At 43.1% G+C, this 26,701-nt stretch overlaps 2 protein-coding genes across 2 annotated transcripts in view; both read right to left on the reverse strand.

Annotated features, from left to right (window-relative positions):
• The window catches only part of LOC311289094 (protein NLRC3-like), a gene marked incomplete at its 5' end in the record, with an annotated part of 33,469 nt that extends 8,018 nt beyond the window's left edge, over positions 1–25,451 (reverse strand). The window contains 8 exons of the mRNA XM_084406852.1: positions 15,173–15,346; positions 15,450–15,623; positions 15,727–15,900; positions 16,004–16,177; positions 16,281–16,454; positions 19,820–21,611; positions 24,647–24,762; positions 25,309–25,451. Coding sequence (XP_084262978.1) covers positions 15,173–15,346; positions 15,450–15,623; positions 15,727–15,900; positions 16,004–16,177; positions 16,281–16,454; positions 19,820–21,611; positions 24,647–24,762; positions 25,309–25,451 — 2,921 coding nt within the window. The remainder of the gene's footprint in view (positions 1–15,172; positions 15,347–15,449; positions 15,624–15,726; positions 15,901–16,003; positions 16,178–16,280; positions 16,455–19,819; positions 21,612–24,646; positions 24,763–25,308) is intronic.
• The window catches only part of LOC311289533 (uncharacterized protein), a 295,816-nt gene that overhangs the window by 249,317 nt on the left and 19,798 nt on the right, over positions 1–26,701 (reverse strand). The window lies entirely within an intron of this gene.

Here is a 26,701-nt window from a genome sequence, read left to right on the forward strand (position 1 = left end):
CTACGTTGTCTCTTTAGCCCGCATTGAACCTCAAAGAGCGACAAGCCAATAATCATTTATTTCTAGAGTGCACGCTAGTGAGTAAATGAAACTACAACCAAGATATGGGTTTGACGTTTTATTTAATTTTGTTAAATAAAATTGGTCTTTCCTGGTGTCCTTTATATATTCAGTTGGGAATTACAGGAAATTTTGTTTTTGGGACAATATGTGTTGGGGTAATTTGTTTAAATATATATATATATATATATATATATATATAAAGCCTCGAGTGTCATCTGAAATTTTCTTCTAAAATGAGCATTTTTTTCAAGCTCGTATATTTAAGTTCAGCAATTTCACTTTAATGACAATTAACAGGGACCCAGAACTCAGTAATATGCTGATGTCCCATTTATTAATCAGTGGGTTTTTTTTCTTTTTTCTGTTTCTTCTGCGCAATGTTTGGTCAGTAAGTGTTGCAGTCAATAAAATGACACTTTGTTGATTATGAATGTCTCGTGTAAATTTTATGGAAGAACCCTAACAATCACAGACTGTCGTCTGCCTCTAGGCACAGCTAACTTTGATCAGAATGATTTTACTAAATGACTTTATAAAATGGAATAACTTTTGATCAAATGGATCTTTGTAAAGACCACGCAATGGCCCAAAGACGGAGTCCAACGGTGTGGGCGAAGGGATAATGCGTGTATGTCTTTTCAGCGCTCCAGTGAAGTTCACTTAATTTATTAGAATTTAGTTTCAATATTACTTTAGCTCTACGCTTAATCTGACTCCAATTTCAAATGATAATCAAATTTAGATTGTGTTTCTTATTAGAAAATAATCATAAATATTGATTATGATTAAATTTAGCTCTTTGATTATTCTGGGTATCGTCTCGGTTACGGATGTAACCCTCGTTCCCTGAGTGGGAACGGAGACGTTACGTCGGATGACGACGATTGGGGTTTCGCTTAGAAGCCTATCACCTTCGAGTATTAGAAAACGAGCCAATGGCAATGAAATGCCATGGGTCTGCGGAATTTGCATAGCGTAACTCCGCCCGCCGCAGGGGGTATATAAGGAAGTACGCGGCACAATGCAGACATGCCTTCGCTGAGGAGCCGAGACTGGCCCCAGGCGTTTTTCAGCGGTACAGCGGAAGTGGCAGGAAGACGTAACGTCTCCGTTCCCACTCAGGGAACGAGGGTTACATCCGTAACCGAGACGTTCCCTTTCGTGGTCACTCCGAGTTACGTCGGATGACGACGATTGGGGTTCCAGTCTAATCACGCCACCTCGGCTGTCTTCCAGTGCCCTGCGTAAGTCTGAGCTCCCTGTTGTGAGACTAGCACGAACGAAGGAGTCCTACTTAACACAGGGATACCAAGGTACACTGGGGAGCATATCTCCAGGGAGAAGTATGCAATTACGCCCAGCCATTGATGGGGGGGACTTAGAATACACATATGGCCAGAGGCTGCATATGGAAGAACACTGGGGTGTCCAGCCGCAGGTGGAATTTTAAACCCCAGGGGTGGCAAGGGTGGCTTGCCAAGGGAAAGACACACGCTCACAAGGAGACTTACAGCGGAATACCCATGTGGGGGTCGCCCAGAGGGGGGACCATGCACATGGTGGCACCTAGTCAAGCGCAAAAGCTGAGTATGGAATTTGGCATAACTCAGGCGTTGACGTCAGCAGTGCTGGAGGAAACTCAGAGCTTATCAGACTCACCTGAGGAAAATATCGCACGTATCCCGTCCGTGGAGAGGAATGGCGAGCAAGCGAAGACACCTGAGCAGAATCTAGCACCGGCTGGTTGAAGCGAGTACATGAGAAGAAACTGGCTCTACTCGGAGATTATAGAATCTCGCGAATGTGTTGGGTGTCGCCCAGCCTGCAGCTCTACAAATGTCTGTTAGCGAGGCGCCATGCGCTAGAGCCCAAGAGGAAGCCACACTACGTGTGGAGTGGGCTTTCACACCAAGGGGGCACGGACGACCTTGCTGCTGGTATGCCAAAGCAATGGTATCCACTATCCAGTGTGATAACCTTTGCTTTGAGAGAGCCTTTCCCTTCAGCTTCCCACCATGACAGACAAAGAGCTGGTCTGAGGTCCTGAAGCACTGCGTTCTGTCTACATAGGCACGGAGGGCGCGTACTGGACAGAGCAGTGCCAAGGCTGGGTCTGCCTCCTCCAAGGGCAGCGCTTGCAGGTTCACTACCTGGTCTCGAAAGGGTGTGGTAGGAACCTTGGGCACATATCCAAGCCGGGGTCTCAGGATCACGTGAGAGTCAGCCGGCCCGAATTCCAGGCACGCTTCGTCAACCGAAAATGCCTGCAGGTCCCCTACCCTCTTGATGGAGGCCAATGCAACCAGGAGCGCTGTCTTCATTGACAGGAACTTAAGCTCCACTGATTGCAAAGGCTCAAAGGGAGCACTCTGCAGGGCAGTTAGAACCACTGAGAGGTCCCAAGAGGGAACGAGGGGAGGACGAGGAGGATTTAGTCTCCTCGCTCCCCTCAGGAACCTGACGATCAGGTCGTGCTTTCCCAGAGACTTACCATCAACTGCTTCGTGATGTGCGGCAATGGCGGCAACATACACTTTCAGGGTGGAGGGAGACAGCCTTCGCTCCAACCCTTCTTGCAGGAAGGAAAGCACGACACTGATCGGGCATTTCATGGGTTCTTGATGTTTAGAAGAACACCAAGTCAAGTCAAGTCAAGTATATTTGTATAGCGCTTTTCACAATACAGATTGTATCAAAGCAGCTTCACAGTATTAAATTAAAATAATACAACAAGGTTTGTTTCTAGTGGAATTTATTGATAAAATCAAATTAGATATCCAGAATATCCCCAACTGAGCAAGCCAAAGGCAACAGTGGCAAGGACAGTTGCCGAAGAGGTTCCACTTCAACGCATAGGCATGTCTCGTGGACGATGCTCTAGCGGAAGTGATGGTAGCCACCACCGCAGGTGGTAGGGTACTCAAACCTGCCTCGTCCCGTCCAGGAGCCACACGTGGAGGCTCCAAAGATCGGGACGAGGGTGCCATAAGGTGCCCCGTCCCTGAGAAAGGAGGTCCTTCCTCAGAGGAATTGGCCAGGGAGGTGCTGTCGCGAGGAGTACTAGTTCGGAGAACCAGGTCCGGTTGGGCCAATAAGGGGCAACCAAAATGACCTGCTCCTCGTCCTCCCTGATCTTGCGCAAGGTCTGCGCAAGAAGGCTCACTGGGGGAAACGCATACTTGCGTAGGCCCCGCGGCCAGCTGTGCGCCAGTGCATCCGTGCCGAGCGTGCCCTCGGTCAGGGAATAAAACAGGTCGCAGTGGGACGAGTCGTGGGAGGCAAACAGGTCTACCTGTGCGTCGCCGAACTGATCCCAAATCAGCTGGACCGTCCGGGGATGGAGTCGCCATTCTCCAGCGAGAGGCCGAACTCGAGACAGCTCGTCGGCCGCCTGGTTTAGGTGTCCCGGGATATAAATGGCTCGAAGCGACCTCAGATGCTTCTGACTCCATATGAGGAGGTGGCGAGCGAGTTGCGACATACGGCGGGAGCGTAGACCACCTTGATGGTTGATGTACGCTACTGTTGCGGTATTGTCTGATCGGACTAGTACGTGCTGGCCCCTGAGCAACGCCCGGAAGCGGTGCAGGGCGAGACGTACAGCCAGCAACTCGAGGCAATTGACATGCCAAAGGCGCTGGGGTCCTGTCCAGGAGCCCGCGGCAGCATGACCATTGCACATGGCGCCCCAGCCCGTGTTGGAGGCATCTGTTGATACAACAACATGCCGGGAAACTCGTTCTAAGGGCACTCCGGCCCGTAGAAAACTGAGGTTCGCCCACGGGGTGAAGGTCTGACGGCAGGCTGGAGTCACTGGGACTTGGAGCGTGCCGTGTTGCCATGCCCACCTCGGGACTCGATCGCGAAGCCAAAGCTGAAGCGGTCTCATATGAAGCAATCCCAGCGGCGTTACTGCGGCTGCGGATGCCATATGCCCCAGGAGCCTCTGAAAAAGTTTCAGTGGAACCGCACTCTTGCCCTCGAACTGACGAAGACAAGTCAGCAGTGACTGCGCGCGCTCGCTCGTAAGCTGCGCGCACATGGCGACCGAGTCGATCTCCATACCGAGAAAAGAGATCCTCTGCACGGGGCAGAGTTTGCTCTTCTCCCAGTTGACCCGAAGGCCCAGACGAGCTAGGTGCCGGAGCACTAGGTCCCTGTGTTCGCAAACCTGGTCTCGAGAGTGAGCTAGGATCAGCCAGTCGTCGAGATAGTTCAGGATGCGAACCCCGTGTTCCCGGAGGGGAACAAGGGCTGCCTCGACGACCTTCGTAAAGACGCGAGGAGACAGGGCTAGCCCGAAAGGGAGAACCGCGTACTGGTATGCCTGCCCCTCGAAAGCAAACCGTAGAAACGGTCTGTGTCGAGGTAAAATGGAGACATGGAAGTAGGCGTCCTTCAGGTCGATCGCTGCAAACCAATCCTGCGGCCGCACACACTGGAGGATGTGTTTGGCCGTTAACATCTTGAACGGCAGCCTGTGAAGGGAGCGGTTCAAGACGCGTAGGTCGAGGATTGGCCGTAACCCACCGGACTTCTTGGGTACAATGAAGTAAGGGCTGTAGAAGCCGGACTTCATCTCGGCTGGAGGGACAATCTCGATCGCACCCTTCGCCAGCAGGGTGGCGACCTCCGCTCTCATGACAGGGGCATTGCCACCGATCATAGTGAAGCGGACTCCCCTGAAGCGGGGAGGAGATCGCGCGAACTGAATCGCGTAGCCGAGCCTGATGGTTCTCGCGACCCAGCGGGACAGTCTGGGAAGCTCTAGCCAGGCCTCCAGAAAGTGCACCAGCGGGGTCATACGAACCACAGACGTACCGTCGGTGGGGCAGCGAGGCGGAATGACCGGCACCGGCGAGGGTGGCATAGCGGCCCTGTGCGGGGGCACGGTCATTAACCGCGTCCTGCCAGAGGAGGCCAGGGGAGGGCGCGCGTCCCACGGGGGCGTGCTCTGGCAGGGGTCTGGCGACAGAGGGGGATGAGAGGAGCGAGGCCCGTGGGCGGCGCGTGCTGTCATCCCGCACCTCTGGGACAGAGGAGGGCGGCAGTGGCGGGACCCGAGGGTGGCGCGCACTGCGGCCCTCGGGCTCTGTGGGCTCAGGATTGGGGATTTCGATTCTGTCTTTAACCACATTAGGGTGCTGCCCGTCGTGGGACGAGCAGCGGGGAGTGGAGAACAAAAGATTCTCCCCCGGCCCTCCACCGGGGGAAGGAGTGGCCCTGCTACCACCTCCTGAACAGAAAAGAAAGCCAATCCTGAGCTGCCCGTCTCAGGAGCGCCGCTTAGCCTGGCGTTTAGCGGGCGGCGGGGCTGGAGAGGGCTGTGGCGCCTTCCTGCGGCTTCCTCCACGACGCGACCCCGATGACTGCTGCTGGGGCCGTGCGGGAGGGGCGGGAGCCGCAGGAGGGCGCCCTCGGCGGCGAGCAGGCTGAGGACTCTGAACCGGTGGCTTAGCAGCAACAGCACGCCGGGGCAGAATGTGTTTAATGGCCTCAGTCTGCTTCTGAGCAGTCGAGAACTGTTGGGCAAAGTCCTCGACTGCACCGCCGAAAAGGCCGGCCTGGGATATGGGAGCGTTGAGCAGACGAGTCCGCTCAGGCTCACGCATATCGGCCAGGTTCAGCCACAGGTGTCTCTCCTGGACCACAGCTGTGGACATCACCAAACCCAGGGAGCGTGCGGTCACTTTCGTCGCCCGGAGAGCGAGGTCAGTGGCGGCGCGCAGCTCATCAAAGAGCCCTGGGTCTGTCCTACCCTCGTGCATGTCACGGAGCATCTTGGCCTGGTAGACCTGTAAGATGGCCATGGCATGCAGTGAAGCAGCTGCCTGTCCCGCCGCTCTGTAAGATTTCGCCACCATAGTAGACGAGAATCTACAGGCCTTGGAAGGGTGCTTTGGATCACCACGTGATGAAGCGCTTGCCGGACACAGCTGCATCGCGACAGAACGTTCAACCGTGGGAATCCCAGTGTACCCACAAGCATCAGCTTTATCGAGGGGAGGAAAGGCGGAGAAAGCCGACGAACGATCACGAGAAGACATGGGAGCCTTCCAGGACCGCGTGACTTCCTCATGCACTTCCGGGAAGAAAGGAATTGGGGTTGGGCGGCGACGGGTGTCAGCGGCCGCTCCCAAAAACCAATCGTCCAGCCGCGAGCGCACTGGATCAGGTGGCGGGGACCACTCAACACCAATGGCCGCGGCTGCCCGGGAAAGCATGGCGGTCAGCTCGGGATCAGACTCGGGCAACGCTGGCACGCCCGAGGGCGGCAACGCAGCCGAATCCTCACTTCCCGAGGACTCGCGCCCACCTTGTGATGCCGCGATCGACATAGTATCTTCCTCTGGAGCTCCAAATGAGACGCGCTGGGGCTCCGAAGAGGGACCAGCGGTCTCAGTCTGAACACTCGCGGGTACCACTGCTGAAGAGGGGTGTGTGGACCGCGGACGTGTCGGCGGTATGTCCCACACAGTCACCCTCAGGTCACCCCGGCCACCAGCCGAAGTACTAACCCTCTCGGAGTCAGTAGATCGGGGTGTGGGTAGGGGGACTCTCGCTCTGGTGAGCTCATTGAGTCTCGACCGCAGCATGGAGATGGTCATGTTCCCGCAGTGAGAACATGAGTCATCCATGAACGCTGCTTTAGCGTGATCAACGCCCAAACACGCTAAGCAGTGTTCATGCCCATCAGAGAAAAATATCTCGCGACCGCAACCAGAAGTGCACGGGCGAGGCATCTTTAAAAAGACGTGCCGCGTGCAAGCTCTTTTTGTGAGAGGATAAACTCCGCGGATGCTGAAGCGAACAGGGAGAAACACACTAACTGTCAGATCACTGAACAGACCAGCAGGGTAGTGAGCACTCGCTGAAATCGCCGTCACACCAACACCGGAGAGTTCGCTCGTCTCGAAGGTAAGAGAAGACTAACTCAGAATATTTGGCTTGCAGGAGTGGAGAAGTTCTCGGCTCCGAAGCGAAAGCATGTCTGCATTGTGCCGCGTACTTCCTTATATACCCCCTGCGGCGGGCGGAGTTACGCTATGCAAATTCCGCAGACCCATGGCATTTCATTGCCATTGGCTCGTTTTCTAATACTCGAAGGTGATAGGCTTCTAAGCGAAACCCCAATCGTCGTCATCCGACGTAACTCGGAGTGACCACGAAAGGGAACCCATATTTTCAATTATTCATTCATTATGAACCCGGTATCGCTTCATTCATTATTCATTCATTATGGACCCCGTCACGAATGTGCGCCCATGATCACAAACGTAGCCAGTTCTGAAGTAGTCAGAGGGTGCAGTGCAACTATTTTACCCTTAAGCGGTCGCTCTATGCTTACTCATAACAAAAGGTGTAATTCTTTAATAGTTGCGAGCTTTCACATGCTAAGTCAGTGACAGTCAGAAATCGGAAGGTCTCCTTAATGATGTGCACCATGCTCCATTCATTAGTGCCTTCGGTTTGATCAATCCTGGACAGAGATTTGCAGAAACGCCAGACTACACATTAATCTACTAGGAAGAATGATTTCAGAATAATGCAGAATAAATCAAGATGTAACATTTATTTGTTAGCAAAAATGTATTATGCCAATTACACAAGTGATTAAAAGCCAATTCAGAAATAATAAATACATGACATCAATTACTCAAAGATGACTCTAAGATGACTCTAAGAGTAAGCAATGCATTCCTGACAGAGACACACAGTGGTGTGTGTGTGTGTGTGTTCCAAGTTTAAGATTTGAGAAAACACTGACACAGCACTGCATGGGGTTTTTCCTGGTTACAGATTCCCAAAGACTGCTCTGTCACCTCGCCTTAAATACCCAGACCAGAACAAAAGGCTTGTACAAATATTTTTTAGAGTTGTTTTAGGTCAATTCATGTACCCCAGGGGGTAACACCTGGTTTCGGGGGAGAGGGGAGAATTATCAGATATCTTGAAGAGACATCACCCAAAGAGAAAAACAGAATTCTCCTAAGTTCTCAATCTTTCTCATAATACCAATGACTGCAATGAAATTTTACCAATCAAGACATTTAAAATGATACCAAACATGAAAAGGAAAAACAATAGATTCACAAGATACATCATATGTGATATATAGACAATCTTAGTGAACTTTTAGTGACTTGACTCAGGGGGAGAGGAAGGGAAAATCAGTTTTTACATCAACATGTCGTGCGGAAACATTGTCGGGTGAAACTGAGTAATCATAAATATCACCACCATGAAATCACATGAAATCCAAGCACCAGTCGAATGAGGAAAGGCAGCTGTGCATCACTACATTCATTACTACAGCTGTACAGAGAAAAGAACTTATCTGATAGTAGGGGTGTAAATGTTAATCGATTCGTATCGATGCATCGATTATACAGCCGACGAATCGATGCGTCCGCAAGAGTATCGATTAATGTGTTTATTTTGCCGCCTGTCTGTTCGCCTGTCTATTTTCAGCATCCGCTCCGACATATGCGTACAACCTACTCTTAAGCTGCGGGTGGCGCTAACCTCATTATTGTCTTCTACTTCACACTGCTTCACACGCGTTACTTACGTTTCACAGTCTTATCTATGTTCACACACATTGTTGAGTCTGACTTTCAAGAGCGATGGAACCGTCAGAACGAGTTGGCAATGAAAGTGAAATGTTACACATTCCAGTCGCCGTCAAGTCATGGGTGTGGAAGTATTTTGGCTTCAGGAAAACAGATGGAGCAGTGGTAAGAGATGTTGCCGTTTGTCTGATTGCACTTTATTGTAACGCCCGTTTCACACATACTCTGTTTGCAGTGCGTATGCGGTGCGTATTTTTTCCGTACCCATGTTCACAGGTTAGAGCTTTCACACTGCACGCGGTTGCGGTCCGTCGATCCGTTCCAGTGCGGTGCGTACAGCAGTGCAGAGATCGTTTCCGCACCGAGTCTATTTCTGCTATGCTGCAAACGCTGAATTAAAGTGACAGCGCATGTTTCGTGGTCAAAATTAACACAGATTGACCTGAAAATGTAGTAATTTCACCATAAATGCGTTTAATTAAATAAAATGTAGTAATCTCACCATAAATGTATTTAATTTAATTCTACTATTTTTCACAGTCATCTTTTTTACTTTAAGACCAAATTTTATATTTGCTGTTCTATTTGCAGTGCATTGAGCACAACTGCTATAGTGTAACATACACATTATGTGAATAGAATACTGTTTCTGTATTCTCAATAAAAGGCAAATTATTTATTATTTTTGTTGATTTATTTGAAACTTAATAGATATCATGTAAAAATATCTAGTACTGAATCGTATCGAATCGTATCGAATCGTATCGTGGGGGAATTCTGAAGTATCGAAAATAATCGAATCGTTGGCTTAAGAAATCGGTATCGTATCGAATCGTCATGAAGGCTCCGATTTACACCCCTATCTGATAGCAAAATGATCGAGACATATGCTTCCTTTAAGTTTCGTTGAGGGAGACAGGTTTAAGAACAGAAAACAAAAAGCGCTGTAAGAAACTTTGCAAAGCACATGTTATCTGTGTCCCTGCAACGTCTGTCAGCGGAGCGCATTTTGTCTGCACCTGGCTTTATATTTATCAGACTGAGGAGCCTACTTTCATGCATGTTGATACTCTTTTTTTTATTCCTCAACATGAAAATGTGAAGGAATAAAAAAACAAAAATAATATGCTGATTCGAGTGTTCTCTACGCTAACGCTAACATATGTCTCAGTCAGACATCAAATAAATAAAATATGAGCCTTTATAGACACCGTGTTTAGTACTTAAACAACATCTTTGTTTACCCTTGCAAAACTGTGTTCAGCTGCTGTCTGGCTGCTGCGGAGCTTCAGTTCATTAAGTCAAGACAGAGGGGGCAGGGTTATCAGACGGAGGGGGAGGAGTTATCAGACGGAGGGGGCAGAGTTATCAGGCGGAGGGGGCAGAGTTATCAGGCGGAGGGGGCAGAGTTATCAGGCGGAGGGGGCAGAGTTATCAGGCGGAGGGTCCAGAGAGAGGGGGCAGAGAGAGGGGGCAGAGTTATCAGACAGAGGGGGCAGAGTTATCAGACAGAGGGGGCAGAGTTATCAGGCAGAGTTATCAGACAGAGGGGGCAGAGTTATCAGACAGAGGGGGCAGACAGAGGGGGCAGAGAGAGGGGGCAGAGTTATCAGACAGAGGGGTCAGAGTTATCAGACAGAGGGGGCAGAATTATCAGAGTTATCAGACAGAGGGGGCAGAGTTATCGGGCAGAGTTATCAGACAGAGGGGGCAGAGTTATCAGAGTTATCAGACAGAGGGGGCAGAGTTATCAGACAGAGGGGGCAGAGTTATCGGGCAGAGTTATCAGACAGAGGGGGCAGAGAGAGGGGGCAGAGAGAGGGGGCAGAGTTATCAGACAGAGGGGGCAGAGTTATCGGGCAGAGTTATCAGACAGAGGGGGCAGAGTTATCAGAGTTATCAGACAGAGGGGGCAGAGTTATCAGACAGAGGGGGCAGAGTTATCGGGCAGAGTTATCAGACAGAGGGGGCAGAGAGAGGGGGCAGAGTTATCAGACAGAGGGGGCAGAGAGAGGGGGCAGAGTTATCAGACAGAGGGGGCAGAGTTATCAGACAGAGGGGGCAGAGTTATCAGACAGAGGGGGCAGACAGAGGGGGCAGAGTTATCAGACAGAGGGGGCAGAGTTATCAGACATATCAGACAGAGGGGGCAGAGTTATCAGACAGAGGGGGCAGAGTTATCAGACAGAAGGGGCAGAGTTATCAGACAGAGGGGGCAGAGTTATCAGACAGAGGGGGCAGAGTTATCAGACAGAGGGGGCAGAGTTATCGGACAGAGGGGGCAGAGGGGACCGATCGGCGGCTGACTTGAAGCAGTGCATGCCGGTTAGAAATTCTGTCTGACTTGATACACATGCCACGTGACTGTGACGTATGCCATCAAAGTACCGCGAGAGCGATTGGAGAGTAGCCGGATAACTCAGCCAGCGCAGCTTCTCAAGAGCGGCTGCACGAGGGCTGATGACGACACAGCTGTTCCACGATTGGCCGGATTCACCGCATGACAACGATCGCGTGTGTTTTGTGTTCGAACACCTTTAGTTCCTCTAAAGCTCACACATCAGTTTTTTATAACAGTAAACACTCTTTTCATGTAGTCGCGATGTTATATTGTGTCATGTTTATCAAATTAAAACTGATTAAAAAACGTAGACTCCACTTCATTGATAGTAGCTTATGTTGAACTTTATTCTTGTTCAAACAGACGCTGTATGAAGCAGTACATAAAGTATTGAATGAAAATGTGTCTGAAACATCTGTGTATTATTTGGCAAATATTGCATTTATTTCACTTCAGCTGTGGTAAAGTATGCAAACACCACATGACCGTTCACTACGGGAACCAGAAAGTGTCCGACTTCACGGAACATGTAAAGGGTGACCAATAGTATTGATTTATTGAAAAAACAAAACAAAACAAAACAAAACAAAAAACACCACCACCAAAAAAAGGGCACTTTGGAGTGTAAGGGCAAAAAGGGCAGGTTGAGCCCTACCTCTGCACATGCCTGATGTAAACTTGTTGTGCGCATATTTGCTAATCATAAACTTTTTCAGAAAGGTTAAGAAAAGATTAAAATGTAATTTAACTGACGTGAAGATTAAAAAATATTGTCTTTCTTGTTAAACTACATTTAAATAAATGAATATTTAAATATTTGTTTTTTTATGAGCCCAAATATTCGAATACAATTTTTTTGAAAAATGCCCATCCCTAGTGGATTGCCATTAATTTGCTGCCCTGATTGCCTATGTGCGATACACTGCAGGCTCACTCTCGCCCGTATCTAAGGTAAATCATCAACACTATCAGCCCCTACATGTGTTTTATTGAACTAAATACATCGTCATCAGCTAAAACTTCCTGAACAAGTGCGCACCCAAGTCTGTGTTGCTTTCACATTCAAGAATGCAAGAATCTCCCAAATACAATGGGGAGAAATATATATTTTTTATTATTATTATTTCACTCTAATGCCAAAACTATATAAGACAATTACTTTATAAGTTAATACAATTTAAAATGTCGTCCTTTTTAACATAAATCATTACAATTTGTATACCTTTAGTCTGTCTGTGGGTTTGCAAATATTTAACCAATAAGAGGTATTAAAAAGAGCTTGTGACCAATTTTCGTAACTCCATTGTCTCCTTAAACTGTCTGTTGAAAAGGCTCAGTAAGTTAATTCTTATTGGTGGGTTGTGAATTATTGACAGTCGTAACTTAGTCCCGCCCCCAGAGTTTGACTCAACTGGTTATGTTTTGCTTGAAAGCTGTGGAGGGCTCGTGTGTATTCAAGCCATAGATGAGTGTGCGTAACTTTGAAAGTAAGTTTAATTTCCACATATACCGTCTTTTATCTTGTTTATATTGCTATTTGTTGTATTATGTGTTGAAACGTTCTGATGTTGAGTGTTTTCGGATTTCATTGAAGCTAATGTTAGCGGTATGACTGTGCATTATCTTTGCACGTGTGTTCCGATGCGCGCTGTATAAGTGAAATAATGATAACGACTCATATTTTCCATATGTTTACTTTAGTGTTTACACTTTACAGATGTTATTAAGCCATAATTATGTGGATTGTGCAGATTACACTCGATTGAGATATGGTTATAAGACGATAGTCACGTGTATATAAATAGTCAATTGTTTACATTTAAAGCCATGTATCCTCACGCGTTTATTATTTTTGAGTGAAATGTTTATCATTTATTACTGTAAACTGATTATTTATATTTCTGTTTTTATTATAGAAACCACACTCACACACCCTTAATATCACATGCATCTTTTCATGCACCGCACTAAGTATGTTGATGACTTGAACCTACGATTAAAAACAGTGATTGGACTTTTGTGCATTCTTACCGATGCCCCGTGATGGTCCAAACCAGTCAATACAGTCCAGAAACCTACTTAACACTGTCAGTTAAACCTCTTAACTCCGTCACATCTCTATCGTGAAAAACAGGGGGAAAAACGAGCGGCCACATAGCTACAATAATCTTCATAACCTTTAAAGGAGAACGCGGCAACTCTAGCGAACTCTAGTCACTTCTTCGCTGATTTTCCCTTTTGTTGTCGCATGTTTTCCCCACGAGCTCCCCCTACAGCTGTGGGGGGGCGTATATTTCACAACACGGTCGTAAAAAACTCACTTGTGGCGGCCTCCTCCCCCTCTCTACCGCTGCTCATGTGCGTTTGTTTTGATCGGAGCAAGCCAACTGTATCGTGTGGAGCTATGTCTACCGAGGTGGGTAATCTGGTAATACATCATACATGCGTGTGTGTTTATGTCGAATTGCCGTAAAGCAATTCGTGTTTCGCGCTCGTTCTCGTCCTCGTTCTCGCTTCTCATGAGACTTCCAATTTCTATCTTGCCGGGACGGTATAGTCCCCAAGTTGCAAGGTTGGTTTTCCGCCTGGGAACGCTGGGGGGAGCGGGGAAAGTCACCAATATCACCAGAACAGGTTGTTTAACCATCCAAATGATTTCTAGACAGTTTTATTAAGTTAAAAAAGTTACCAAGTTCTGCTTTAAGCTGATGAAAGTGTGACGGACTGACTGCCTCAGATGCATCCGTTCTAATGACGAAAAAACACGACATTCACTGGACAAAAACTTGTCAACTTCATTTGAGCTTGATTTTGGTAAAGTTTATAGTGACACATGCAAGTGATATGATCACATATAAAGCCACAATATCAAATTTGACATCGCAGTGTTTAATTTTTTTTTTTTTTTTTCAAAGTAGCAGTTTTGGTAATGCACACCGCATTTGAGGGCCCCAATTTGATTTTGCCTATGTCACAATATGAGGTAAATCTGGCCATGTTTATATTCATACTAAGCCATATCCAATTGTCTCAAACATTTATTGCTAGTATTGATAGAATCTGTTGTGATAGATTCAGATCTTACATTTAACAGTCATATCAAAGCGGTCACCAAACAGCATTCTATCATTTAAAAAATATATCTAGAATCAAAGGCTTGATGTCTAAAAAAAGACCAAGAGCTCATCCATGCTTTTATCTCTAGTAGGGTTGACTACTGTAACTGTTCTCCCGAAAAAGACTGTAAAACTGCTGCAGCTTATTCAGAATGCTGCTGCTAGAATGTTAACCAGGACTAAGAGAACAGAGCACATTACTCCGGTTCTTAAAACTTTGCATTGGCTTCCAGTCAGTTACAGAATAGATTTCAAAGTGGTGCTTTTAGTTTATAAATCGCTGAATGGTTTAGGACCCGAGTATATTTCTGATATGTTTGAAGAATATAAACCGAGCAGGGCTCTTAGATCTATGAACACAGGTCAGCTAGTTGAGCCCAGAGTCCGAACTAAACATGGAGAAGCTGTGTTTAACACTTATGCTGTACACAACTGGAATAAACTACTATCTCAGACGTGCCCCAAACGTATCGATTTTTAAATCTAGGTTAAAAACATTTATTTTTTCATGTGCTTATGACTGAGAACTTATACTTAATCACACTGTTCAATCTTACAGCTTCCTACGTTTTTATTTTTTATTTTTTATATGTATTCTTTTGTATCTTGTATTATTATAAATGTTATTTATTTTTTGTAAAGCACATTGAATTGCGTCAATGTATGAATTGTGCTATATAAATAAATTTGCTTGCTTGCTTGCTTGCTAGAATTGAGAAAGAGATTGCTAGCCAACTTGTGGGTATCATTGTTTCATATAATTGCCATTTGTCATGTGGTGTACATTTTTAACCCTGGCTGAGATGTTCATGGTGTCCCGTACACAGCCACTAGATGGTGCTACTAGCCTTCAGTGCTATCGGAAGCAAACCATGCATGAAATGGATGTATTTGAAAAACGTGGGTCATACTTCTCAACTCTGAAAATACGGATATCTGTATAAATATGGAAAAAATCCCATTCCTACAAATGTTGTTTTTGTCTCTTGTTCTTGTATTCCACTGAGAGCAGATGCCACATTCTTTGACAAAATCATTTATTGTGATAGTATTTCATTAATTATTTTACAAACATTTACCTCAGTATCTTCAGCTGACAGTTTGGACTCTTCAGTCCATCAGAAATAAGCATCACTCCAGAATCGTGCAGGTCATTGTTACTCAGGTCCAGCTCTCTCAGGACACAGTTTGAGGATTGAAGAACTGAAGACAGACTCTCACAACACTGAGCAGTGAGATTACATCTGGGAAATCTGAAGAAGAAAAACACAATGTAATTGCATACAGAATAAATCTTACCAGTGGGATATTTAATAATTAACTTATTGTTAAAAAATAAAGTGTTTTAACTCAAACCTCAGTATCTCCAGCTGACAGTCTGAGCTCTTCAGTCTATCAGAAAGAAGCTTCACTCCAGAATCCTGCAGGTCATTGTTACTCAGGTCCAGCTCTTTCAGAAAGATGTTTGAGGATTGAAGAACTGATGATAAACTCTCACAACACTGAGCAGTGAGATTACATGTGGGAAATCTGAAGAAGAAAAACACAATGTAATTGCATACAGAATAAATCTTAGCAGTGGGATATTTAATAATTAACTTATTGTTAAAAAATAAAGTATTTTAGCTCAAACCTCAGTGTCTCCAGCTGACAGTCTGAGCTCTTCAGTCCATCAGAAAGAAGCTTCACTCCAGAATCCTGCAGGTCATTGTTACTCAGGTCCAGCTCTTTCAGAAAGATGTTTGAGGATTGAAGAACTGATGATAAACTCTCACAACACTGAGCAGTGAGATTACATGTGGGAAATCTGAAGAAGAAAAACACAATGTAATTGCATACAGAATAAATCTTAGCAGTGGGATATTTAATAATTAACTTATTGTTAAAAAATAAAGTATTTTAGCTCAAACCTCAGTGTCTCCAGCTGACAGTCTGAGCTCTTCAGTCCATCAGAAAGAAGCTTCACTCCAGAATCCTGTAGGTCATTGTTACTCAGGTCCAGCTCTTTCAGAAAGATGTTTGAGGATTGAAGAACTGATGATAAACTCTCACAACACTGAGCAGTGAGATTACATGTGGGAAATCTGAAGAAGAAAAACACAATGTAATTGCATACAGAATAAATCTTAGCAGTGGGATATTTAATAATTAACTTATTGTTAAAAAATAAAGTATTTTAGCTCAAACCTCAGTGTCTCCAGCTGACAGTTTGGACTCTTCAGTCCTTCAGAAAGAAGCTTCACTCCAGAATCCTGCAGGTCATTGTTACTCAGGTCCAGCTCTTTCAGAAAGATTTTTGAGGATTGAAGAGCTGATGATAAACTCTCACAGGACTGAGCAGTGAGATTACAGCTATGTAGCCTGTGGAGAGAAAAAAACTAAAATAATGCAATAGTAATGCTTCTTAGGTAGGATTTATAATAATTTGGAAAAACCTTTGACTAAAGTGATGTAAGCAATAGGGATGCACTTATACCGATAACAGTATCATTATCAGGCCCAATACTGTGCTTGTGTACTCGTACTCAAAAAAATGCTCTGATACTAAAAACCGATAACAGGCAGCGTGTGTACAGTGTTTGTGTTCAGACAAAGAAACACTGAGAACAGAGAGTATAATGGAGCGCACTTCTTTTACAGGGAGCGCACTTCTGTTGCATGCTCTTGATTGCTGATTGCTGACACTTGTCATATGGATTAAAACTAAATCGTATATTTAAATAAAACATGAACTGTTAGGTTAGCTGCTTTATGTATAACAAGTGGTTCCCGACATTATTACAGGATGTTTGCAAGTCAAGAATTTTCATGAACACAAACATCCAAAGCGTGCGTCCTTAACACTGCGTCTCAGTGTTTGCTGCTGCCTCAGAATGCAAATACTGAATTAAATAATTTTTCACATATTGCGCTTGTATGGACAAATTCACACAAAATTATGTAAAAATGCCTGTCTTGGTTAGTATCCTAGTAAACATATCAGTTATATCTCTTTCACATTTGATTGCTTTATTTAAATGTTTGTACCTGAAAACTATTGACCTACCTGAAAAACTCTAAAACAGTTTATTTCATTTGTGGCCTTTCTTTGTTCTATTTGTGCTATTTGTAACTTGATTATTTGTTCTTATTTTATTATAGACTGCTTACTTGTCCTTAATAACGTTTTACATTGATATTAATTAGGCAAGTAGTTTTTGCTGTAGTATCAAAATTGTAATAGAGAATTGTGATATTTCACTGGTATCTATTTGTACCGCTGACCCAATCCTCAGCACTGAGCCCTGCTGGAGCTGCTCTAAATATGTGCTGTGCTATTAAATCAAAGATAAAATATGATAGAGCAATAGAAAGAATAGTGAGAGTAATAGAAGTTCACACAATAAATTTTAACAGGCTTAAGCATGAAAATAACTGAAGGAAATATATATTTGTTAAACTAATTAGGCCAACTAATATGATTTATGCTATTTTGGTTTCTCTACCCAATACATTCAAAAATGACAAATGAAAATACAGGTATCGGTACTCGATATCGGCATGAACAAGAAAGTATTGGAATCGAACTTGTTCTGGGAAAAGTGATATCGGTACATACCTAGTAAAGATTTTAAAAAAAACTAAGTTAAAAAAAATATATCTTTATAAAATTAAAACCAGTATTTTCAGTTTATTTAATTTGTGATAAAATTAGGAATAATAAAGTTGGTAAAACTCAGGTTGCTGACTTTTGCCTGATGCCTGACCCAAGGTTATAATCGTTAACGAAAACGAACGAAAAAACGAAAACTAGGTGGGAAAAAACATTGTCGTTAACTGAAATAAAAATAAAAACGAGGCATTACAAAAAAACGATAACTAACTAAAACTGTAATGTGTGTTTGGCAAAACTAACTAAAATAAAATTATAGAGTAAATGTCCTTAGTTTTCGTCTTTGTCAAGGTCTTTCATTTTTTAACGCTATTTAAAACACGCAGCGTATTCATTCAGCTGCATTTCCTTTCCCCATGCGTCTCTCACATGCGCGCGCGCACGCACACACACACACACACACACACACAGCCCCTCCCCTCCCCTCCGTGCACGCCGCGTCTCCATGAGAACGAGTGTTCGTTCAACGTTGAAAGCAAGTTCGCGAAAGGTTGGTATGTCTATCTCGTGAACACCTTTACACAATCACACATTAAAAAGTGGTATAAAAATATTTTAAATTCTGAATATAATTTTGTCAGTGTGTTAATGTCGACCCGAGAAGCGATTGCGCCTTCTTTAGAAAGTTAACTAGTCGCAAGTTTGAGGTAAAATGCACTTTTTGGTTGTGGTTGTCGATGTCAAAACACTATATAAGCTGTGATTCAAATATGAAATAATGTTATGTCATTTATTTACTTTTACACTGAATGTTTGCTGCTTCAATCCAGATGACTAGGCTATTGGCTGTATAGGGTAAATTTAGTATAGGGTGTGAAAATTGTACAGCTGTGGTATTTGTATAGGGTGTGAATTCTGTATAGAAGATGTGTAGATTTTTGGTATGGCGTGTGTATTTTGTAGCCTGTTAATACCAAACTCTGCTACTTAGCTTTGCTTCATAGACAGAGTCTGGCATGGCATAATTGAAAAGCGTTTTCTTTCTCGCGGGGAGGCGCTTGTCTGAAGTTTAAAATCATTGGTTCCCGTAAGCCAATCACATAACGTTTGGTTGGCGCGTGTTATGCGCATGCTCAGCTGCATCTAACTTCCACTGTAAACACATGTATGATGCGAAAACAAAACCATCGAGCGAAATACCGGAGTGAACATGGCTGTGAATGACTTTGCAGATTATGTTAAGTAAATCTACGCATCCACGGTACAATCAGTGTCTACGTCACGGCTCTCAGCCGGCCCTCTGTTCGTTGATTGGCCGGCTGTTTTCAGGCCGGAGGAAAACGGAAAGCTATTACGCTGTCTCAGACTGAGTACAGAAGCGAAATGAAATTGAGTGGAAGTAAGAAGTCTGACGTAGTCAGGCTATGGATTTTGTAAGAGGTAAAAGAATTTCAATGGGGTGTGAATTTTTTTCTAAAATTGTGTGATGTTTTTGTTGAGTTATTATTACACAATACTTTTTCCGACCTTTTTGAATCTTGCCCCTGACAAATAACCCAAATTACAAAAAAAGACTAAAACTAACACTAAAACTAATAAAAACTAAACTAAAACTAAGCATTTTCAAAAAATAAATACTAAACTAAACTAGCAAACCCACTTTAAAAACTAATTAAAACTAAACTGAATTTGAAAACAAAAAGTCAAAACGAAATAAAAATAAAAACTAATGAAAAATGCAAAACTATAATAACCCTGGCCTGACCCAACATGCCTGATAATGGAGGTACTTTGCATCCCAGAAAGTTTGTGAATGATTTACTGTCTTGTGTTGTGTCTTTTAATACTATTATCTATTGACACTATTATCTCTTTGATACTATATATCTTATTATAGAACCCACGCATAGCATGTTTGGTCTCTATAAATTGGTACTTTGAAGATCGAAATGATTATGTACATGATATGCCGATAGCTGTGCAACATATTAGTATTACAAGAATCTTTCTTAGTTTCATCTTCAGAAACCAATCCAGCGTTATTATTAATATTTCCCCTTTGAGCTAATTTGTTACAGTAAGATTAAGCCCAATTGAAATAGTGTATATAAATGACTGTAAAGAAGCCTCTTACAGTGCTCTTCTGGTGTTTTTGATCACTGGCAGCAGTCTCATCACAGCTTCATCAGATCTTCTGTATTTCTGCAGTTCAAACTTCTCTTGAGCCTCTTCTGACATCTGTAGCATAAACACCAGACCAGACCACTGAGCAGAGGAGAGATTCTGTCCTGAAAGATTTCCTGAGCTCAGATTCTTCTGGATTTCCTCCACAAAGTTATCTTTCAGTTCACTCAGACAGTGGAAGAGATTGATGGTCTTTTCTACTGATTTCTCCTCCTCTATTTTCTTTTTGATATAGTCAACAGTGTCTTTAACATTCTCTGATTTGAGTTTCAGTCCTGGCAGTAGTTTCTTCAGGTCACTCTGATTGGACTCCAGTGAGAGACCCAGGAGAAACCGGAGGAAAAGGTCCAGGTGTCCGTTCTCACTCTGTAAAGCTTTCTTGACTGCAGCCTTATGAAGCTGAAACAGTGGCTTTATGGAGAATTTCTGTGTCATTTCTTTCCAGAATGGTAAAAATGGGTTTGCTTTCTTGTCTTTGTTAACAAAAAACACATAGAGAGCAGCGAGACATTCCTGTACGCTGAGGTGTACGAAGCTGTAAACGTGTGTGTCTGAAAAAGCCCTTTCCTCCTGAAACATTCGAGTGCATAACCCAGAGTACACTGACCCTTCACTGACATCTAGTCCACATTCCTCAAGATCTTCTTTGTAGAAAATCAGTTGACCTTTCTCCAACTGTTGAAAGGCCAGTTTCCCAAGCTTCAGAATAATCTGATCAAAAGACATTGCATTGTCTTTAGATTCAAGGTTATCACGGTTGTATTTTTCTTTCATCTGTTGCTGCTGAGAAATTAAGAAGCTTATGTACATCCCTGTGAGAGTTGTGGGAGTTTTGTCACTGCTCTCTTGAGCCAGTAGAGGCTGAAGAACAATAAGAGAGATCCAGCAGAAGACGGGGATGTGGCACATGATGTACAGACTCCTGGATTTCTTGATGTGACTGATGAGGTTCCCAGCAACCTCAGGACTGCTGTTTTTGAGGAAGTATTGCTCCTTTTGCTCATCGTTAAATCCACGCACCTCTGTCATCTGATTTATGTAGTCACGGGGTATCAGACTGGCTGCTGCTGGTCTGGATGTGATCCAGATGAGAGCAGAGGGAACCAGGTCTTTCTTGATAAGACTTGTAACTAGCTTACTCACTGTTGTTTGTTCGTGAACATCAAATATGCCACCATCTATAAAGTTCAATTCGAAGCGACATTCATCCAGCCCATCAAAGATGAACAAGACCTTACCGTCACCTTTAGGAAGAGAAGCCAGTTCTTTATCCTCACTAAAGAAGTGTTTGTGAAGCAGTTCCAAGAGACTGCAGTTCTCTGTAATCAAGTTTAGCTTACGGAACGGCAGAGGAAAAATGAATACTATATCCTGATTTTCTTTTTCTTCAGCCCAGTCAAAGATGAATTTATTGACAGAGACAGTTTTTCCTACTCCTGCGATCCCCATCGTCAGCACCTTTGTGTTTCGTTTAAACATGTCATTACACTTGATTGGCTTCTCCTTGGCAGTCGGTCGGTTGTGATTTGATTCAATCAGTCTCACCTCATGTTCGTTCACTCTTCCTCCAGTCTTATTCTCCACCACATATAAATCAGTGTAAATATTGTTCAGGTTTTCCAGATCACCCGTCTGTGAATTACCAACCAATATCTGCTCGTAGTCCCGTCTTAATTTGTTCTTCAATCTGCGGCTGGCTTTTGTGTAATCAAAAGCAGCTTGACTGTCATCTGCAGTTGAACCTTTAAAAAAGAGGGGAAAGACAGCAAAGACTAAGTGATCATGTTTTTCATAGTCTTAATAAAACCTATTTGTAATTTGTAACCTGGTCTGCAGTTCCCATAACAAAAATAATGATAAAACTGCACTTCTGCTGTATTGAAATTAATCACACTTTGTCCTGAAATTGTGTTTTCATCAACATCTTACACGGAGTATTCTGAAGTTGACAACATATATGGTGATGGAAACACCTTGACTAATGCTGACTTGAATGCAGTTGGATTCAATTTTTAAATTCCTGCATAACTTCAGGTCATGCTGACGGGCATTATTAAAAGCCTTTTGATTAAACATTGACATCTAGCACACCAAACTAGACATGTAGTCTGTACTGTAGTAGGCTTAGGTTAGGGTTATTAGGGTTAATATTCAACAATATTACTGATCTGCCTGCATTGACACCATTATATAAGAACTGAACTGTGCTGGACGATGACATCACGGTTTTCACCAGAGTGGCTGTATAGGCAAGGCAAGGCAAGTTTATTTATACAGCACATTTCACTCTTAGGATTGAGACGCTTACATTAAATGACAACCTCTTCCTAAGGAAGTATAGTTGCTGTCCTTTTTTGTTCACAGCTTCAGTCCATTTATCCCACCTCAGTTTATGATCAAGGACAACCCCAAGGTATTTATACTCATTAACACTCTGAACTGGCTCCCCTTTAACACTCGTCACACTCACTGAAGACTCCTTCCTAAAATCAATACACATCTCCTTTGTTTTTGAAATATTTAACTTAAGGTTTGACATGTCACACCAATAAATAAATTCATTTAAAACAGGTCCATGACTGTCCTCATCCCCCTGAAGGAGACTAACTAATGCAGTGTCATCAGCAAATTTGATTATATATCTCCCTGAATGGGCACTTATACAGTTGTTTGTGTACAATATAAACAGTAGAGGTGAGAGGATCCAACATTAGTAATTTGTTTCTCCGACAGTGATCCACCCACACTCACTCGCTGAACTCTGTTTCTTAAAAAGTCCTGCAACCACAGAATCTGTCCTCCATCTAGATTAAACTCTGTAGCTAATCTTTCGACTAACACAGATGGCAATATGTTATTTAAAGCTGAGGAAAAGGCAGCAAATAGGATTTACACGTGATTTTTGGAACCTTCAAGATACGAGTAAACAATATGCAACAATGTTAAAATTGCATCATCCACTCCCTTGTTTGTCTGATATGCAAATTGCAAAGGATCCAATACACTCAAAAAAATGGTTTCGTGGCACTGTTCTTTTTACCCAAATATTTTTTTGTTAAAGTAACACACATATATTTCTTTTACCACCAAAACACTATTGTATTAATTATAATTTAATTAATTATAATTTTCCACTATACTTAATTATCGATCGTTAAAGGGCACCTATTATGCAAAATTCACTTTTACATGGTGTTTACATAAATGTGTGTTGGCAGTGTGTGAGCAAAACCATCCTAGAATGATAAAAATCCACCCAGTGTTTTTTTTTACAATCTCAATAAATCATAAGCACTGTCTCAGAATGAGCTGTTCTCAGATTCGGTGCAATGTGACGTAGAATTGCGCAAGCCCCTCCCACGACTCCTTGATTGACACTGCTGTTTGAGCCTAGACCCGCCCTGAGTGAGCTGGACACAGGGTCCGCCATTGTTCGAAGCTGGAGCAGCTGTAGACAAGAATGTCTCCTAAGCGATTGAGGTGTGCTGTTGTTGGATGTAAGAATGAACATAGCAGTCTTCATTTTCTCTCGTTGTTCCTCGAGGATGGATCTGTACTGTTTGTGACCCAGCTTACGGTCTTCTGAGCGACAGGACTAACGTTACTGACCACGGCAGAAATGAAAATGAGAGCGCGCACTTTATGACAGCTCTTCGAGTCATTTTACGGATATAAGGTTTACCAGTTTATTAAGCACCCACTGAAAAGGTGTGTATATATTTGTTTACTGGTAGTTGTAACGAGTGTTTTGTGTACTTCACTGTGTATGTTGTTGATAATGAACGGGAGAGAGAGAGTTTATGGATAAGACTTTAATACGCACTTCTTATACTGTGTTTATTCAGCTCTTATAGAGATTCTCTGGAATAAAACTAACGCTCATCTTTTGTGTGATGTACAATAAACTTCACTGAACTCATCAGTATATTTTGCTCATCATTCGGACGGGGTCTGCTACAGCAGGCTTGTATTAATAGTGGATAAAAGCAGATGACAAATAAGTTATAACCATAATTAAACTAAACTATACCTGTTCTATCTCATACAGCATATATTCTCTGGCTCTGTGGGCATTATTGTCCGACTCGAAATGAACACCGCAACTGAGAGTTTCTGTTCTGATATTATCAGATGAGATTGTCCTGACTGAGCGCGAGCTCGTGAGGCTCCGCCCCTGTGCCGTGCAGCAGCAGTTAATTTGCATTTAAAGGGCACACACTAAAACAGCGCGTTTTTCTGAGCCCCCAAAAAATGACAATTTAAACATGCTGTAAAAAATTATCTGTTGGGTATTTTGAGCTAAAACTTCACATACATACTCTGGGGACATCAGAGATTTATTTTACATCTTGTGAAAAGAGTCATAATAGGTGCCCTTTAAACTGATGTAAAGGGTTTAATTTTGCTATAAAAAAATGGATTTGACGATTTTCAACGTATTGGATGAAGACGGTGTGTGAAAAAGGTGGCAAGGTGCATGGCATCAGAGCTAGAAAATATAAAGTTAATCTAAAGGCGCAGTCTTTCCTTTCTGTTAATATTTCGGAAAGTCTGTTCTGGGATGCTTTTAAAGGAGTCATGACCTGTAATTTTCACTTTTCCACGAGAATCAATGTATGTTATGATTGCCTAACGATTATACACTGGCCGGGAAGCCGATATTTAAAAGTGAAGCGTTTGTTTACCCCTGGGTTCGTAAACCAGCCCACGTGCACGCGCACTCAAATACGAGATTTTAATTTCTGCCCCGACTTGGTCAAGACGGAGCAGGATATACCATATATGGACACCGCAGACCTATGCTGCAGGAAGCCCGCCCTGCCCCTCTCCCCCTCATATTCAGTCGCGAAAGATGCAGAAACGTAGTGCACACGTGAGTTGCTCTGTTGTTGACTGCCAGAATCAACATGTAAATGTGTTTTCTCTCCCAAGAACGGACCAAGCTGTCAGGGACCAGTGGATTAAATTAATTTTTAATGACGCGGTTCCTACAACCCTTCCCACTGGCTTAACGTTAGGTGTCTGTGCTGATCATTTTACGCCGGAATCGTTCACAAATTTGGGGCAAGTTTAAAAATGATAAACAGACAAGAAAATGATACAGCTATATTTTTATAGAATTGTATATTATATAACTATGACAACATATAATTGTATTGATTTTTTTTATAGAATAGATAAGGATAGATAAATAACACAAACAAACAGTCAAGTAATAATAAACATAAAGAAAAAGATCACGTTACATGTCTGTAGAAGAAAAATATTGAATGTCTAAAAAACCACAACGTGAAACAAGGCAAAAACACCACATGATAGCAAACGTTGATCTCAATAACCACTGTAAGCTGATAAATAAAGTAGACTACATCTCCGTTAATGTAATCTACATTAAATAAAAGGTATAATGTATGTCTCAGTCAAAATGATTGTCTTTACCATTCAGAGGCATCTTGCTGTAGACGTCCTTCCATCGACTCTACATCTTCCCTTTCCAGCTCAGGTTCAGAGTCTGGCTCATACATATACGGTTGAATTCCGTAGGTCGCGGCCAGGTCGGGTTCATTCACAACTTGCGCCATGATGTCATTTTGGAATGATATGCTGAAGTTACCTGCGGTGTCAACCCCCCTCCTTCCTGCCACCAATCAACGTGCCCCTCATTTGCATTATTAAAATGACCGTCCACGACAGCCAAAATATCGCATCAGATCTCGCGAGACAATAATGCCTTCAGAAATAAGGGTCAGAGGAGCTCTGTGTTTATTTTTTTTCCACTTTTCTTTTTTAGAAGGGCCTGAAAGACTATAATAGAGCGTGGGTATCCAAGGTAATACTAGGTTATGACACCTTTAATATATAGCACAGAAAAAAAACAATTTTGGCTGCTTGCTCAAATTGCTTCATTAAAATGAGCTTGCAACACAATTGCTATACATTTTGTCTAACAACTTAATTTGATTGTGTTTAATCTGCTTAACCCTCTGGGCTTCTTCGTAAATGGGTCACACTTAGCTTCCTCCCGGTCAAAAACGGACGAAGCCTTAAAATTTAACTTTATTTTTTCCCAGGATAACCGATCAAATATATTTTTGTTCTATAAAATTTTCTGATTATTATTTAGAATTTTTAGAGTTTTCTATGATACTTTGCATTAATTATATAATTTTTATGAGCTATTTTTTTCCATTAGAATTAATATATATATATATATATATAATATATATATATATATATATATATATGTGACCAGTCATGGAAAGTAGGGACACAAGTCGGTTCTGGGGCATTTTGAGTTATTCACATATTCTGATAATCTAGGAAATCTGATAATATTTGGAGAAGTTGTGGCCATTTGAAGGTAGGCACTCAAAAAAAACTGAAATGGTAGAAATCTGCTTCTAAAGATTGGCAAGTTCTCGCCCTTCTGGGAATGACAATAGGGCTCATTTACATCTCATTTAGATAAGTCATACCCCCTGTAAAGCTCCCCCGTCTCCCCCTCCCCCCTGAATGTACCAATTCTACAAATTCTCTAAATAAAACATCTCCAGTTAACTGGCAGAGCATTCATTTCGTTCGTTTTTTAAATAAGATACTAGTGCTGAAATGTGTTTTTTTTTTTTTTTATCAAGTGATCAAAGTGCTCGTTGCCGCTGCGATCAGTGGCGCAGATACAGTGTTTACTCGTGTGGCTCGCGCACACACTGCATTGTCTTCACTCGACGCGCTTCAATCCGTTGCGTTGCGGTCGGATACTCTCTATTCGTTCTGTTGAAATAACAAAATGATTCAAACGTTTGCGTGTCCCTGCTTGATATACAACCATTAA

This window comes from Rutilus rutilus (genome assembly GCF_951802725.1).
Source record: "Rutilus rutilus genome assembly, chromosome: 4".
Taxonomy (NCBI): Eukaryota; Metazoa; Chordata; class Actinopteri; order Cypriniformes; family Leuciscidae; genus Rutilus; species Rutilus rutilus.